At 38.4% G+C, this 17,033-nt stretch overlaps 1 protein-coding gene across 1 annotated transcript in view; it reads left to right on the top strand.

Annotated features, from left to right (window-relative positions):
* The first annotated feature begins 2,965 nt into the window (after nt 1–2,965).
* ptdss1a (phosphatidylserine synthase 1a) overlaps nt 2,966–17,033 on the top strand; it is a 30,976-nt gene continuing 16,908 nt past the window's right edge. Inside the window, exons 1-6 of the mRNA XM_061954036.2 lie at nt 2,966–3,292; nt 3,658–3,749; nt 3,829–3,873; nt 14,239–14,363; nt 14,443–14,601; nt 14,660–14,811. Coding sequence (XP_061810020.1) covers nt 3,108–3,292; nt 3,658–3,749; nt 3,829–3,873; nt 14,239–14,363; nt 14,443–14,601; nt 14,660–14,811 — 758 coding nt within the window. The 5' untranslated portion in view covers nt 2,966–3,107. The remainder of the gene's footprint in view (nt 3,293–3,657; nt 3,750–3,828; nt 3,874–14,238; nt 14,364–14,442; nt 14,602–14,659; nt 14,812–17,033) is intronic.

The following is a 17,033-nucleotide window of genomic DNA, read 5'->3' as shown; positions in this document are numbered from 1 at the left end:
GACAAGCGGTAGAAAATGGATGGATGGATAGCTAAAAGGGTAGCATGTTGATATTAGTATGCTAGCATGTTAGTGGTTAACAAGTGTCACATACAAAGTTATATGACTTTATAGCAGGGGTCCCCAAACTTTTTGACTCCGGGGCCGCATTGGGGTAAAACAATTTGGCTGGGGGCCGCGCTATATATATTTATATATATATATATATATATACACATATATGTGTGTAAATGTGTGTGTGTGTGTATACATGTAAATGTGTATATATGTGTGTGTGTGTGTATATGTAAATGTGTATATATGTGTGTGTATATATGTATATGTCTATGTATATATATATGTGTATATATGTATATATATGTATATGTGTATATATGTGTGTACAGAGCCGGCCCAAGGCATAAGCGTACTAAGCGCTTGCTTAGGGCCCCCAAAAGCAATTAACAAAAAATTGTTATTTTTTATTTTTTGCATGTACGAGTCTGACTGATGATTTCTAAATGATCAAAGATATATTATTGTACAAAAACACAATTTTAGGTCAACATTTTTGCACATTGCTGTTTCAGGTTTTTGTTACCAAAAATAATAAAGTGAATCAGAATCAGCTTTATTGTCCAGTTATGTTTAACACACATGGAATTTAACTTCAGTAGACTGCGCTCTCTTTGTACAAAGTAAACATTAAATATGAACAATTAACTAAAAATATAAACTAGTAATTAAAGACTAATATGTACAAGACTGATGAGACAAGATGACACTTTTACTGTAAATACAAAGCTTTATCACTTGGACTGTTCAACCCCAGGCCACTCTTGTAGCTGAATGTTTTCTACATTTTAAGATTAGGAACCATATGTGGCACTCTGGACATCATTCGTTCATTCATTGGTATTATTTATGTTCTTAACTGGGCCACCCCCATATCTTTATAAATGACATGTCATTTGTAAAGACATGCCAGGCTGACAATAGGATAATGTAAACAACACTGCCAGAGCCGCAATGAGTTTATATATTATTTATATATTATTGGCAGAAATAGAGGGCCCCAAAATCAAATTTTGCTTAGGGCCGGCACTGTGTGTGTATATACATATATATATATGTATATGTGTATGTATGTGTATATATGTATATCAATATGGGTCTATATGTGTGTATATATATATATGTATATGTATTCATACATATATATTCCTCGCACACTAATTGACTTAAAGAGCGCACTTGCTGCATGTCACGTTATCGATGGTAAAATGCGTTTTTTGACAATATGATTTGCCTGAGTGACTAGTAGACGGTAGAAAATGGACTAGTAAGGACAAATTTAAAAAAAAAGAATACAAAAAAATATATATATTTTTTTTTTAACTTGGGACTTCCCGCGGGCCGGATTTTAGATGCTGGGGGGGCCGTATCCGGCCCGTGGGCCTTTGTTTGGGGACCCCTGCTCTATGATAAACGGTTGCAAAATGAGCGCAAAAATCTAACATTTTAATGTTAGCATGCTAATGTAAACATTCATACAGTTAGCATGTTACAAATACCAAGTTTTATGACTGTAAGGTGTATGGCTGCAGAATTAGACAAAAAAAGCGTAAAATTAGCAGGAAAAAAAAGTTAGCACGTTATTGTTAGCGGTATAACACATGTGGGGGTTCGTTGGCCGGTTCGTCCCGTAGTGGCTGTAAGAGAAACGTGTTGGAACTATAATAATAACATTATAATATAATAATGAATGGGCGCTGGCATTGCAGCAGGCCCATAACTAAACTTTGTCAAAACAGGTTGCAGGTTAGAAAAGCTCCTTGTGGTTGAATGGAAATGGCCTAAAAACTTATTTTTAAAAACTGAGTTATAAAAAAGGGGGAATATATATATATATACATATATATATATATATATATATATATATATATATATATATATATATATATGGAATAAGCGGTAGAAAATGGATGGATATATATAATCTACCTATTCTAAATATCGATTCATAATTTTCACAAATTGATTAATATATATATATATATATATATACTCCCCACCCCCCACTCAACACTAACTGCTGATTAATCTGAGGGATTGTACTATCTAGTCCTACGAGCTCAACTCAACTAATATGTATATATATATATATTAATCAATTTGTGAAAATTATGAATATATATATATATATATACATATATACAATTATGAATATATATATATATATATATATATATATATATATATATATATATATATATATATATATATATTTGTGAAAATTATGAATCGATATTTAGAATAGGTTGATTGGCAACACTAAATTGTCCCCAGTGTGTGAATGTGAGTGTGAATGTTGTCTGTCTATCTTTGTTGGCCCTGCGATGAGGTGGCGACTTGTCCAGGGTTTTTGATTGATTGATTGAAACTTTTAGTAGTAGATTGTACAGTACAGTACATATTCCGTACAATTGACCACTAAATGGTAACACCCGAATAAGTTTTTCAACTTGTTTAAGTCTGGGTCCACGTAATCAATTCATGGTAACCATTAATGGTGTACCCTGCCTTCCGCCCGAATGCAGCTGAGATAGGCTCCAGTCAACCCCCGCGGGCCCAAAAGGGACAAGCGGTAGGAAATGGATGGATGGATGGATATTTAGAATCTCGATGAAAAAGAATTTCGACGTGGAATCGGAATTTTTTTTAAACAGTCATGCAACGCAACCGGCAACCACTAGAGGGAGACACACACTACAAACGTCAAGTTAAAAAGAAAAAGGACCGTCATTCACTTGACATTGAAATTGCATTACTGTATCGACATCATGTGTTTGTATCAGGACACATTTTGTGACAAGATTCAATTATTATATGAAAAAAATGACCTCATAATGGAGAATGGTCTATTCCGTTCGGAGACACTCCCTGTCAATGTTTACACCAATCAAAGCTCACCACCCGGATATTGTTTCCATTTCGCCCACCGTTACCCTTCGCGGATGTCCGCCATCCCGCCTGAGCACGACCTTCTGCCGTAGCCATGTCCGTGCACTCCCCTCGCTGCGGCTTGGTGCGCATGTCCGGGTGTAGGGGCTAAGCTCGGGCCAGCTATGGCGACAGTGTATCGCGGCGGCTCCCACACTCTCAGCAAGGATGACGTGAACTACAGGATGCATTTCCGAATGATAAACGAGCAGCAGGTCGAGGACATCACGATAGAGTTCTTCTATCGGCCGCACACCATCACTCTGCTGACATGCACCGTGCTCAGTTTGATGTACTTCGCCTTCGCGAGGTAGGTCGGCGCGTGGGGGGGGGGCTAATGCTAACGGCTAACAGTGATGCTCTGACTCGCGCAGGTACACTTCTTGGCTAGTTTGCGTGGAGCTTCGAACGTAGCGTCACAAACACCACTTTTGTTTTTAACTTGAAGACAATAAACATGTAAACATTCAACATCCTGCCCACTGCCTCTATTAGCTACCACACTCTAACGAGCATTAACAAAGTAAAGGAGTCAACAAACTATCAATTTCACTATAAATCCTTACAAATGTAATAATAATCCAGTGTTTTAGTGACAGTTCAATACCACATCATTGCTGCGTATATTGTCTGCTTTAATACTAAACTAATATATAATCTGTGCTTTGATTCTAGAGATGATGGGAATCCTGATAATAATCTTTGGGTGGGCCTCATTTTGGTCATCTCTTTCTTCCTTGTCATCAGTGTGCTGGCATTTCCCAATGGTGATTTTTAATAGCATAAGCACCTTTTTGTTTTTTGGCAGCTTCAATACAAGTCATTCACTGTATTTGTCCATCGTAGGTCCGTTTACAAGACCACACCCAGCGATATGGAGGACAGTCTTTGGTGAGTATAGGTATTCCTTTAGGCCAGTGGTTCTTAACCTTGTTGGCAGTACCAAACCCACCAGTTTCATATGCGCATTCACCGAACCCTTCTTTAGTGGAAAAAAAAAAAAAAAAATTCAAATTCAAGACAAAGTTATATGTTTTTGGTAACACTTTAGTATGGGGAACATATTCTAAGTAACAAAGACTTAAAGGCCTACTGAAATGCGATTTTCTTATTTAAACGGGGATAGCAGGTCCATTCTATGTGTCATACTTGATCATTTCGCGATATTGCCATATTTTTGCTGAAAGGATTTAGTAAAGAATATCGACGATAAAGTTCGCAACTTTTGGTCGCTGATAAAAAAAAGCCTTGCCTCTACCGGAAGTAGCAGACGAGTAGCGTGACGTCACAGGTTGTGGAGCTCCTCACATCTGCACATTGTTTACAATCATGGCCACCAGCAGCGAGAGCGATTCGGACCGAGAAAGCGACGATTTCCCCATTAATTTGAGCGAGGATGAAAGATTTGTGGATGAGGAAAGTAAGAGTGAAGGACTAGAGGGCAGTGGGAGCGATTCAGATAGGGAAGATGCTGTGAGAGGCGGGTGGGACCTGATATTCAGCTGGGAATGACTAAAACAGTAAATAAACACAAGACATATATATACTCTATTAGCCACAACACAACCAGGCTTATATTTAATATGCCACAAATTAATCCCGCATAACAAACACCTCCCCCCTCCCGTCCATATAACCTGCCAATACAACTCAAACACCTGCACAACACACTCAATCCCACAGCCCAAAGTACCGTTCACCTCCCCAAAGTTCATACAGCACATATATTTCCCCAAAGTCCCCAAAGTTACGTACGTAACATGCACATAGCGGCACGCACGTACGGGCAAGCGATCAAATGTTTGGAAGCGTACTCACGGTATCGTGTCTGCGTATCCAACTCAAAGTCCTCCTGGTATGAGTCTCTGTTGTCCCCGTTCTCCACAGGCCAATGGTAAAGCTTGACTGTCATCTTTCGGGACTGTAAACAATGAAACACCGACTGTGTTTGTGTTGCTGCAGTCGGCCGCAATACACCGCTTCCCTCCTACAGCTTTCTTCTTTGCTGTCTCCATTGTTCATTGAACAAATTGCAAAAGATTCACCAACACAGATGTCCAGAATACTGTGGAATTTTGCGATGAAACAGACGACTTAATAGCTGGCCCACATGCTGTCTCAAAATGTCCTCTACAATCCGCGACGTCACGCGCTGACGTCATCATACCGAGACGTTTTCAGCAGGATATTTCACGCGAAATTTAAAATTGCACTTTAGTAAACTAACCTGGCCGTATTGGCATGTGTTGCAATGTTAAGATTTCATCATTGATATATAAACTATCAGACTGCGTGGTCGGTAGTAGTGGGTTTCAGTAGGCCTTTAAGTAATAAAGACTTAATTTAGAGTTTTTTGGACACAAGGGGAACATATTCTAAGTAACAAAGACTTCATTTAGAGTTATTTGGTTAGGGTTAGAGCAGGGATAGGGAACCTATGGCTCTCGAGCCAGATGTGGCTCCTTTAATGACTGCATGTGGCTCTCGGATAAATCTTATCTGACATTGCTTAACATGATAAGTAATCAATAATTCTGCTGGTAATCACAGTGTTAAAAATAACCACGTACTAACCAGACTACAAAGCCATCAGCAAAACCATGTAGCATCAGAAGTCGCATTAATGGTAAGAAGTAATTTATTTATTATTGGTTACCTTAAGAATAACAATGTTATTAAAAAGAATAATAGACTTATTATACTCTGAAAATGTTGGTCTTACTTAAAAATGCACGCATTTAGTTGTATTCAGTATTAAAAAATATTAAATGACTCTCACGGAAATACATTTTTTAAATATTTGGCTTTCATGGCTCTCTCAGCCAAAAAGATTCCCGACGCCTGGGCTAGAGGGTTAGGGCCAGGGTTAGAGGGTTAGGGTTATAATAAGTCTATGCCGAATAAGGCATTAATAAGTACTTAATAATGACTAGTTAAGAGCCAATATTAGGGCTGTGAATCTTTGGGTGTCACACGATTCGATTCAATATCGATTCTTGGGGTCACGATTCGATTTTTTCTTTTCAATTCAAAACGATTCTCGATTCAAAAACTATTTTTTTCCCCGATTCAAAAGGATTCTCTATTCATTCAATACATAGGATTTCAGCAGGATCTACCCCAGTCTGCTGACATGCAAGCAGAGTAGTAGATTTTTGTAAAAAGCTTTTATAATTGTAAAGGACAATGTTTTATCAACTGATTGCAATAATGTAAATTTGTTGTAACTATTAAATGAACCAAAAATATGACTTATTTTATCTTTGTGAAAATTAAGTGTAAGCCACTGTGACACTTGTTTTTTTAAATTTTTTATAAATGTCTAATGATAATGTCAATGAGGGATTTTTAATCACTGCTATGTTGAAATTGTAACTAATATTGATACTGTTGTTGATAATATTCATTTTTGTTTCACTATTTTTGGTTTGTTCTGTGTCGTGTTTGTGTCTCCTCTCAATTGCTCTGTTTATTGCAGTTCTGAGTGTTGCTGCGTCGGGTTTGGTTTTGGAATTGGATTGCATTGTTATGGTATTGCTGTGTATTGTTTTGTTGGACTGATTAATTTAAAAAAAATTACAAACATTTTTTTTTTTTTTTTCAAAATGAGAATCAATTCTGAATCGCACAACGTGAGAATCGCGATTCGAATTCGAATCGATTTTTTTCCCACACCCCTCGCCAATATGTTACTAATTTGCATGTTAATAAGCAACTAATTAATGGTGAATATGTTCCCCATACTAAAGTGTTACCATGTTTTTTTACTGGTGCACAAAATGAACCGTGCATGTTCAAACAACAAAACCAACACAGTGCATAAACTCACAACAAATTACACCCCTGCAAATCAGTATGACTTCTGCTGTTGCCGTATCCATAATACGCCGATAGGGAGAAGTTTTTATTTACACGATGAGTCGGGTGTGTTTTGACCTCCGCCGCACCCCTGAGCTAGGGATGTCCCGATCCAGGTTTTTGCACTTCCGATCCGATACCGATATTGTTTTTGCATTTCCGATCCGATACCGATACTGACCGATACCGATACTGACCGATACTGGCCTATCCGAGCATGTATTAAAGTTTAAAGTTATTTAGTCTACTTAGTTGTCAGAATCATGTTGAAAAGGGTTTTAGTACTCTTGATAACAACTAGCCAGCTGAATTAGGGGAGTTTGAATAATACACAATGGTTGGTAACAAGAAACTGACCTGTTTATTCAAGGATAAACACAAAATAAACAAAATTATACATGACAAACAGAAATGGCATCATTGAACTAGGGCTGGGCGATATGGCCTTTTTTTAATAATGCGATATTTTAAGGCCATATTGCGATACACAATATATATCTCGATATTTTGCCTTAGCCTTGAATGAACACTTGATGCATGTAATCACAGCAGTATGATGATTCTATGTGTTTTGATTGATTGATTGAGACTTTTATTAGTAGGTTGCACAGTGTAGTACATATTCCGTACAATTGACCACTAAATGGTAACACCCGAATAAGTTTTTCAACTTGTTTAAGTCGGGGTCCACTTAAATTGATTCATGATACAGATATATACTATCAGATATATACTATCATCATAATACAGTCATCACACAAGATAATCACATTGAATTATTTACATTATTTATAATCCAGGGTGTGGAGGGGGGCGCCGGATGTAAGTGTCAAAAAGACAGCCAAAAGAGTTTGATATGAGAATAAATCTAAAGTTAAAAGATAGGGTAGCAATGCACCCATTTGCAGGAAATGTAGTCTTGATTTTCAAAATTTTCTTTCAAGGCTTGCATGTCTACATTAAAACATTCTTCTTCACACTGCATTAATATATGCTACTTTTAAACTTTCATGCAGAGAAGGAAATCACAACTAAAAAAATCACTAATTTTTTCATACGGTGTTGATGTGGAAATTTTGCCTCTGCATTTTGATGGTGTGGGCGTGTGGCACCGAATGGAGATAAGCGTCTCGACAGACGTCACAATATTTGAACAATGATGATGAAAACTGTTTTCTCTGTCGTGTCCGTGTGTCGAAATTTGTTATGCGCTTATTTTTTTATTTGATTTTGTGCGTGGCATAGATTTGCTATGCGCAGAGGACGCTTAAACAGTGCGCAATTGCACAGGCGAGCACCTTAGAGGGAGCGTTGCTCGCACGGCTGCGCTAGCATCACAGCTAACGTTAGCCATGCTGCTACCTCTCTGCTCGGGGAGGACGTGTATGACGTGACAGTATGTGACGTATGACGTGACAGTGTGTGACGTATGACGTGACAGTATGTGACGTATGTCGTGACAGTATGTGACGTGTGTAAGAAGGTGCACTTGCTGTCTGTGAGAGGGAGACACAGAAAAGAGTGAGAAGAGCCTGTCGTGTAATGCCAGCAGCTAAAAGCAACTGCATGAGAATTCACAGACCTGTGGATGTGTTGAAGGTGTGCTGGAAAATGCGGAACGGAAATTACGGAGCAGCAGAAAAGTGGAATGTATTATTTAAATTGGTGTGTTGGAAAACACGGACCGGAGTTTTTTTTTTAAACTAAATCTGGATCGGCATTTTCCCATGCCTTGCCGATACGCAATTTTTGGCAAATATCGGCAGCCGATCCGATCCAAATATCGGATCGGGACATCCCTACCCTGAGCCCGACTCACCGAACCCCTAGGGTTCGATCGAACCCAGGTTAAGAACCACTGCTTTAGGCTAATAAATATCATGCCGTTGTGTAAATAAATAGTTATTATGAGAGCTAATGGTAGCGGAAACATTGCATCGGTTCAATGTTCAATGACTTAAAGCAGGGGTGTCAAACATGGAGAAAATCTACTCCCAAGTGGGCCGGCCTGGTAAAATCACGGCACGATAGCTTAAAAATAAAGACAACTTCAGATTGTTTTCTTTGTTTAAAAATGTATGTTTCTTTGTTTTGTACCCTTAAATGTTGCAGTTAATAGTATTGTAACGTTGTTGTTATTTATACTTTCTGAATAAATTACGTGATAATGTTCATCAGTCAACCCCAAAGGGAATAAGCGGTAGAAAATGGATGGATGGATGGATGTTCATCAGTCAACTCATTGGTGTTCATTTTAAGTCTGTCAAGATTAAAATATCAAAATCAAATTACAATATGTTATTTATGTAGTTTGCTTATTTTCCTCGACTGGTGCACTAACATGTGGTTTCTTTTTTTTTTTTTACATACAGAGCATCATCTACAAAGATACAAAGAATTGCTATTGCGACATCTAGTGCACACATTTAGAACAGCAGTTTCTTTCATTAAAGAATTTCGGCTCATTTTTATATTAAGCGAACTCATCCCGCGGGCCGGATGAAACCTCAGGCCCGCGGTGAGTACATTTGACACTCCTGACTTAAAGAGAAACTGCACTATAAATCGCAGTCCTTATGAGAGACAAGAACACATGCGTTTTTTTTAATGCATTATAACTTCTAAATTAAAATAAATAAAAGTCTGTTTACAATGGAGCCAACGGGAGCCATGACGTCATTGCGTCTAATGCGTTTATTCCAACAATAAAAACCCAATAGATAACTAGCCAAAAGTGAAAAAAATAATGTAATTACATTAGGTGCCCTGAATATTAACCAAGTATTGGCGATATTGTTATTATAAACGCTAACATTAAAGACCTTCATTTCACGGTGCATTGATCAGAGAGAGGCAACTTTCATTCCTTCAAAGCCCTCAAACAACTTCCAACCCTACATCAACATTTTATATACACGTTGCAAAAATATATATAATGTAGTAACAGACACATTCATAACAACATGTACAATATTTACTATGTTTTGGTCATTTTATGCAAAACCGGAACTTCTTTCCTCAGCGCATTGATTTCCGTTTCCATAGCAGCGCACCTCAAACTATCGGCAACTAATGTGTCTTCCTACTTCCGGAAACAAACGCGAGTGTGTTCTAATCATGGCAGACTTGGTAAAAGACAACGAAGATGACTATTTTTGGACAAATGGGGATTCGCAACCTTATCTTTTTGAAGCTGAAAATATAGAGGGTGAACTATTGGTTATAGAAGCGAGCACGAACAGAGGGTGAAACGTTGGAGCAGACGGAAGCATAGACGGTGAGATCGGCGTGACCAGATGCTGCAAATGTGGAACTTGGAGCCAAGCTATGGCGACATAGATAAGCTCCAGCGACCCCAAAAGAGACAAGCGGTAGAAAATGGATGGACATAGATGGTGTGCAGTGTTTCCCCCAGAAAATTTGTTAGTTAAGGTGGTGTCTCTCCAGAGGGAAGGGGGTGTGTGGGTGTAAGGAACAGCGTAACTCAGCCTGTCGCCATCACGTCTCCATCTCATTGCTGCCACCACAGCTTGGGGGGGGCAATAGACTACAAACTGTGTTGACGTAGGCCGGCTTCGTCGCGTGAGGAAGCCTACAATTTTTGGTTGTGTTTTCCGCTCCATATGCTGAATGCCGATATACTATATATATCTCAATATTTTTTTCTTAAAGTAAAAACAATACACAAAACAGTCCTAGTTACCTGAGATACTAAGTATGTCATTATTATGACTTAATAAGTCATGACTTAGTAAGTCAATATTTTGACTTACTAATTTACAAAATCAAAATAATGACTTAATAATAGGGGTGTAACGGTACACAAAAATTCCGGTTCGGTACGTACCTCGGTTTAGAGGTCAAGGTTCGGTTCATTTTCGGTACTGTAAGAAAACAACAAATTATACATTTTTGGGTTATTTATTTACCAAATTTGTAAACACTACAACTATAATAATTCTGCCCATGTTAATCAACATTAAACTGCCTCAAGTTGTTCAGATTATATAAAATGACAAAACTTTTCTTCTACATACGCATATAAAGTGCAATATTAAACAGTTTCAAGTCAACTCATCATGCTTAATTTATTACAGCATTTGGGAAGCCTGTAATTGATTTTTATTATGTAAATGTTATATTTTTATCAACATGTGATAGCAGGGACCCTGCCATTCAAAACTAGGCTGCTACATTACTAATGATTAATGTAACTATAGCTGAAAAAATAGTACAACATCAATAGGAGAGACTATTCATCCCTGAACACCATGGAGTTCATGTAGGCTTAATGATGCAATTACATTATTATATCAACTATCAGAGACAGAAACTCTTCATTTAACATAATGCCCTTATTTGCTGCTTCAACACAGCTCAATCAACACAAGAAAAAGGTAAAGTGAAATAACAGACAGACAGGGCTTTGCTGTCCGTAACACACACGCGCGCACACACACACACACAGACAAACACACACACACAGAAAAAATTAGCTAACGTTACGCTAAAAGCTAATTAGCCTTCACGTCAAGCCAGGATTGCGAGCGAGCTGAGCTGCCGTTTGTGTCTGTAACGTCAACGGGCTCATAGTGATATTACTAGTAGTTGACTGGGAGGTGTTTATTATAATTTGGGGAGAGTCCGCTGCCTGATGCTTACCTGCTAAACACCTATCTGCTAACCCCACCGCAGAAGCACTGACTTCATGCGCTCTGAATACGCACTGCTGATTGGCTGTTTCCGCTCTTAATACGCACTGCTGATTGGCTGTTACCGCTCTGTATGTAACCAATCAGATGGTTGTGTGGGTGGGACAATGCTGTGTGCTGTGTAGAGTACTGACAGAGACAGAGGCAGAAGAAGCAGAGCAGCTTGTTAAGACTATAGCTTAGGCAGCTACTAAATATGTTCGTGTGGAAACTCGTTTGGTACACCTTCGAACCGAACCGAAACCCCCGTACCGAAACGGTTCAATACAAATACACGTACCGTTACACCCCTACTTAATAAGTCAAATTAATGATTTACTGTAAGTAAGCGTTTGCAATAAGCGTTTGAAAAAAATAGTTAAAAGTGGGGCCACATGCTGACACACGCTCAACTCGTCATGCTTAATTTATTACAGCATTTGGGAAGCCTGTAGTTGATTTTTATTATGTACATTTTATATTTTTATCAACATGTGATAGCAGGGACCCTGCCATTCAAAATTAGGCTGCTACATTACCAATGATTAATGTAACTATAACTGAAAAAAATAGTACAATAGCAATAGGAGAGACTATTCATCCCTGAACACCATGGAGTTCTTGTAGGCTTTATGATGCAGTTACATTATTATATCAACTATCAGAGAATTCAGGAAACTCTTCATTTAACATAATGTCCTTTTTTGCTGCTTCAGATCAACACAGAAAAAGGTAAAGTGAAGTAACTTAGTTGTTAACTGTAGGTCAATAATGCTTGTCTTTCTCTCAGACAGACAGGGCTTTGCTGTCCGTAACACACACACACACGCACGCACCGCAAAATGAGCTAGCGTTACGCTAAAAGCTAATTAGCCTTCACCTCAAGGACTGCGAGCGAGCTGAGCTGCCGTTTATGTTTCTAGAACGTCAAAAGGCGTAGTAGTTGACTGGGAGGTGTTTATTACAATTTGGGGGGAGTCCGCTGCCTTATGCTCACCTGCTAAACACCTTTCTGTTAACCCCACCACAACAATAAAGCGCTGCGGGAAACCCTGGTGTGTTTACCTTAATTCAATTGGAATGGTCTCTGGCCAGCTAGACCAAACGCACAACTGTCCAAAACGCACAACTGTCCATCGAGTGAGTCACTATAGTATTGATCATGATACATGCATCACATCACCGTACAACAAATGTTGAACTAGCTGTGTATAAACAAAACATGAAATGTGGGCTAATACTTTATAGATACTGTTATATGATTGTTCATGTTTTTCAGTTAGTATAGATTGGTGTCCTATCACATTGTATTGTGTATTGCAAACTCAAAAGCCATTCAGCTGCTGACGCAAGAAGCTAGAAGCACCTCTTGCCGTAGCTAGCTTACGGCTAATGCCGTAGCATGCTGTCGCAAGACGATGTGTTAGTACGCTAGGAAAATGGTTTCTCAGTTTTTGCTCTTACAATAACAATGTTGATACAGCTTGGTTATTGTACAGGTTACGAAACATAAATGAAGTAATGTTGGTGGTATTTGGATGCATTTTTTAAAGTGATTTAGAAGCTGAATTGATTGCTACCCATTAGCTGCATTGCTAGTCACCTAAAATGAGCCAATTATTACAAATTAGAATGCAAAAAAAACCTTTTGTCTTCTTGTCTCATTAGGATTGTGAACGATAGGCAAAATCCATCCATTTTCTACTGCTTATTCCCAAATGTGCAGTTCCCTTTTAGAAGAATTTAGCCGCTAAGTCCCCTGCAAAGACATATTGCATGCTTTTCAACTAATCCTGTTTAGATTTTACACACACATGCTTGTCAGTCGCTTGAAGGTGTGTACTCGGGATAGGTGATATGGCCTGAAATATATATTGTAGCCTCCTGTCATAACGATATATTATTTGGTATGTAATAGAACCATTTCAAAGCTGGTTACAAAGGCTCCTAATTTTGCTGCTGACATATGTGGTAAGATTGCATCATTTCCAGTTGTATTATTTTGTCAAAACTAATATTCATATACTGATACTGAGCTTAAAATGTTCAAGATCAATGAATAATAACATTTTGGATCACAATTACAATCAGACAAAAATACAGGATGACGGTGAAACATTATCAACTACATTTTAAAAATATTTCTTACCCTTGGCTCTAAATTTTAAACCTTAGGTTTTAGCCCAGGCACTTATTATCAATAACAAAAACAACATAATATTTTTTGACAATAAAGAAATTGGATCGCTGTAGTATTGACCATATACTGATTGATACTATATGCTTGGTGTCATCCTGTCTATATTTGTATGGATCACCAACCTGTTTACATTTAAGCTCTCTAGCTTAGTGGTTAGCACTAACTAACACAAACTAACACTAACACAAACTACATCTCGTGGGCCGCATCCGCAATCTGGTCTTGGGACGTCCCAAGTTTAAAAAATTGTTTTTCATTTTTATAATTTTAAAATATTTTTTGTTAAATCTTTGTGAACGAGCTAAAAACTGTGGGGGGTTTTGTAGTGTGACGAAATAAATCTGAAGTACAGGATCAAAATGGGGTTTGAAAAGAGTGCCACCATGTGGTGTGTTTGTCAGAGAAAGAAAAGGAACACAGCAGCACCGCATATTTGGTCCAATTTTAAGTAGAAGTTAGCTTACACAAATACCTTTGATTTGATTCTTATGTCCATTTGTTGTTAAGGCCTGAGCGTCCTCTACTTCCTGTTCCTGGTTTTCATCATCTTCCTGAACTGGCGGCAGGTCAAACAGTTAATGTACTGGCTGGATCCGAACCTGCGCTACGCCAAAAGAGAGGCAGACATAATGGTAAGTCATGGTGGGCTTTTTTATGTCGGTTAGTGAGGTGTGAGCAGACGCTGAGATTGTCAATGCTGCCGTCCTGTAGGAGTATGCGGTCAACTGCCATGTCATTACCTGGGAGAGGATCCTCAGCCATTTGGACATCTTTGCCTTCAGTCACTTTTGGGGCTGGGGCATGAAAGCTCTGCTCATCCGAAGTTACGGCCTCTGCTGGACCATCAGTATTACCTGGGAGCTGACCGAGGTACGGCCACAGCAACCGATGTCATCGGTCATCACTCTCACGCATGTTTTTCTTTCAGCTCTTCTTCATGCATCTCCTGCCTAACTTTGCCGAGTGCTGGTGGGACCAGGTGATTCTGGACATTCTGTTGTGTAACGGAGGAGGCATCTGGCTGGGCATGACGGTGTGCCGCTTTCTGGAGATGAGGACCTACCACTGGGCCAGTATTAAGTATGTCATACACATTTATACTTAGTAGCAGGGTTGTGCCATAAGACGATATGCCACGTAAATCAGGGGTATCTAAACTTTTGCCACTTATGGCCACACACTGAAAAATCAAAGCATGCAGGGACCATTTTGATATTTTTCATTTTTCAAACCATTACAATATAAATATTTATTATAACCTTTAGGGCTCCCCTAAAGTTTGGTCCCAGGGACCTGGAAGGTTCTCAATCATAAACATTTTAAAAATAAGTCATACATATACATACAGTATATATGTATACATATATACTGTATATTTTTTTCTTTTTCCATCCATCCATTTTCTACCGCTTATTCCCTTTGGGGTCGCGGGGGGCGCTGGAGCCTATCTCAGCTACAATCGGGCAGAAGGCGGGGTACACCCTGGACAAGTCGCCACCTCATCGCAGGGCCAACACAGATAGACAGACAACACTCACACTCACATTCACACACTTTCAACGCTTAAATCTTTACATCAGTGGTTCTCAAACTTTTTTTCACCAAGTACCACTTCAGAAAAAAATTGGTGGTACCATAACAACTAACATTAAAATACAGTAGCATAATTAGCCTAAGTATTAATTAAAAAAAAGGCAGAGGTTTTATTTAGCAAGTATATTTAATATTTTTGGCCGGTGTAATTTTACACACGGTTTGAACAGTAACTCTGTGTTTGATTATAGGAAAATAAAACATTGTACTATAATGCTCAGTGGCCTTGTGGTTAGAGTGTCTGCCCTGAGATTGGTAGGTCGTGAGTTCAAACCCCAGCCGAGTCATGCCAAAGACTATAAAAATGGGACCCATTATCTCTCTGCTTGGCACTCAGCATCAAGGGTTGGAATTGGGGGTTATATCACCAAAATGATTCCCGGGCACGGCCACCGCTGCTGCTCACTGCTCCCCTCATCTCCCAGTGGGTGAACAAGGGTGATGGGTCAAATGCAGAGGACACATTTCACCACACCTAGTGTGTGTGTGACAATCATTGGTACTTTAACTTAAATAATCAAGTGATTCTTTGTCATACCACTAGTGGTACACGTACCACAGTTTGAGGATCACTGCTCGAGATCAACTCCAGATCCATTTGACGATATAAGGTTTTCATTGTTCTTATGTTTGATGCCCATTATGTTAAAAAAAACACTGTTTTTATGGCAAAAACACAATTATGCAACATTTCCCCCACAAACAAATTCTAATGTGAAGTAATTGGAGCCTTAATAGGTCATTAATTCATAACAACATTGATTTTGATTCATTATTACTTTAACAATGACAAGTTTAAAACAAAAAAGCCCACTAAAAGTCTTAAGGATCCAAAAATATTCCCCCTCATGAAAGCGTTAAATATAAGTCATACATTATTTTATTTTATTTTTTACTTTCAACACTTAAATCTCTAGATCAACTTCAAATGGATCAACTTGATTGATTGAAACATTGAACCTCAGATCTATCTGTCGATTACAAGTTTTTATTATGGTTTTTTTTAATGTTTTTTTAGTTTCTGTGTCTTGTTTAAGGCCCTTTTGTCATAGAAAACTTAGTTTTTTCATGGCAAACACACAATATATGCAATATTTCCCCCTCAAAAATAATGTTTGATGTGAAGTAATTAGAGCCTTCAACAGGTCAATAATTCATAACAATATTTATTTTGAACAATGTCAGTTTTAAAGAAAAAAAGCAACCTTTATGACAGCTGTGTGTTATTAGAGTTAACATTGCAACTTATTATTGTTACATTTCACCTGTATGCTCTTTTATCCCGTGTTTTAATGTATGTTTTTGTAATAGTATTTTTAGAATGTACTGTGGGCTGCAAATGGCTCCAGGGTCCCATTTTGGACACCTCTGATATCCATTATGCCGACAATAGAGTTTTTAATACTATCACCTCGGCATGTATTTGGATCAAAGTTATATGCTGCCGATCATCCATGAGTGAGATGAGCAACACAATATTCAGACTAGCGAACAAACGCCTTAAGGCACTATACCATTTTGCTGGGTGCTAACTTCCCTCCACAATGCAAAGCCACTTCTGAATCAGAAATTCTCGCCTCCATTGCGGCCAATGATTACAAGTATTATTTTCACTGGAGGACGAGGAATAGGGAAACATGCCATACTACACATCGCAGGAGGATATGCTATCTGTTAAGCTACAGCTTTTGAACGTAAACAGAAGGGTT

This window comes from Nerophis lumbriciformis, linkage group LG04 (assembly GCF_033978685.3).
Source record: "Nerophis lumbriciformis linkage group LG04, RoL_Nlum_v2.1, whole genome shotgun sequence".
Classification (NCBI taxonomy): domain Eukaryota; kingdom Metazoa; phylum Chordata; class Actinopteri; order Syngnathiformes; family Syngnathidae; genus Nerophis; species Nerophis lumbriciformis.
Note: the sequence above shows the minus strand (reverse complement) of the source record. Positions and strands in the feature narration are given on the sequence as shown.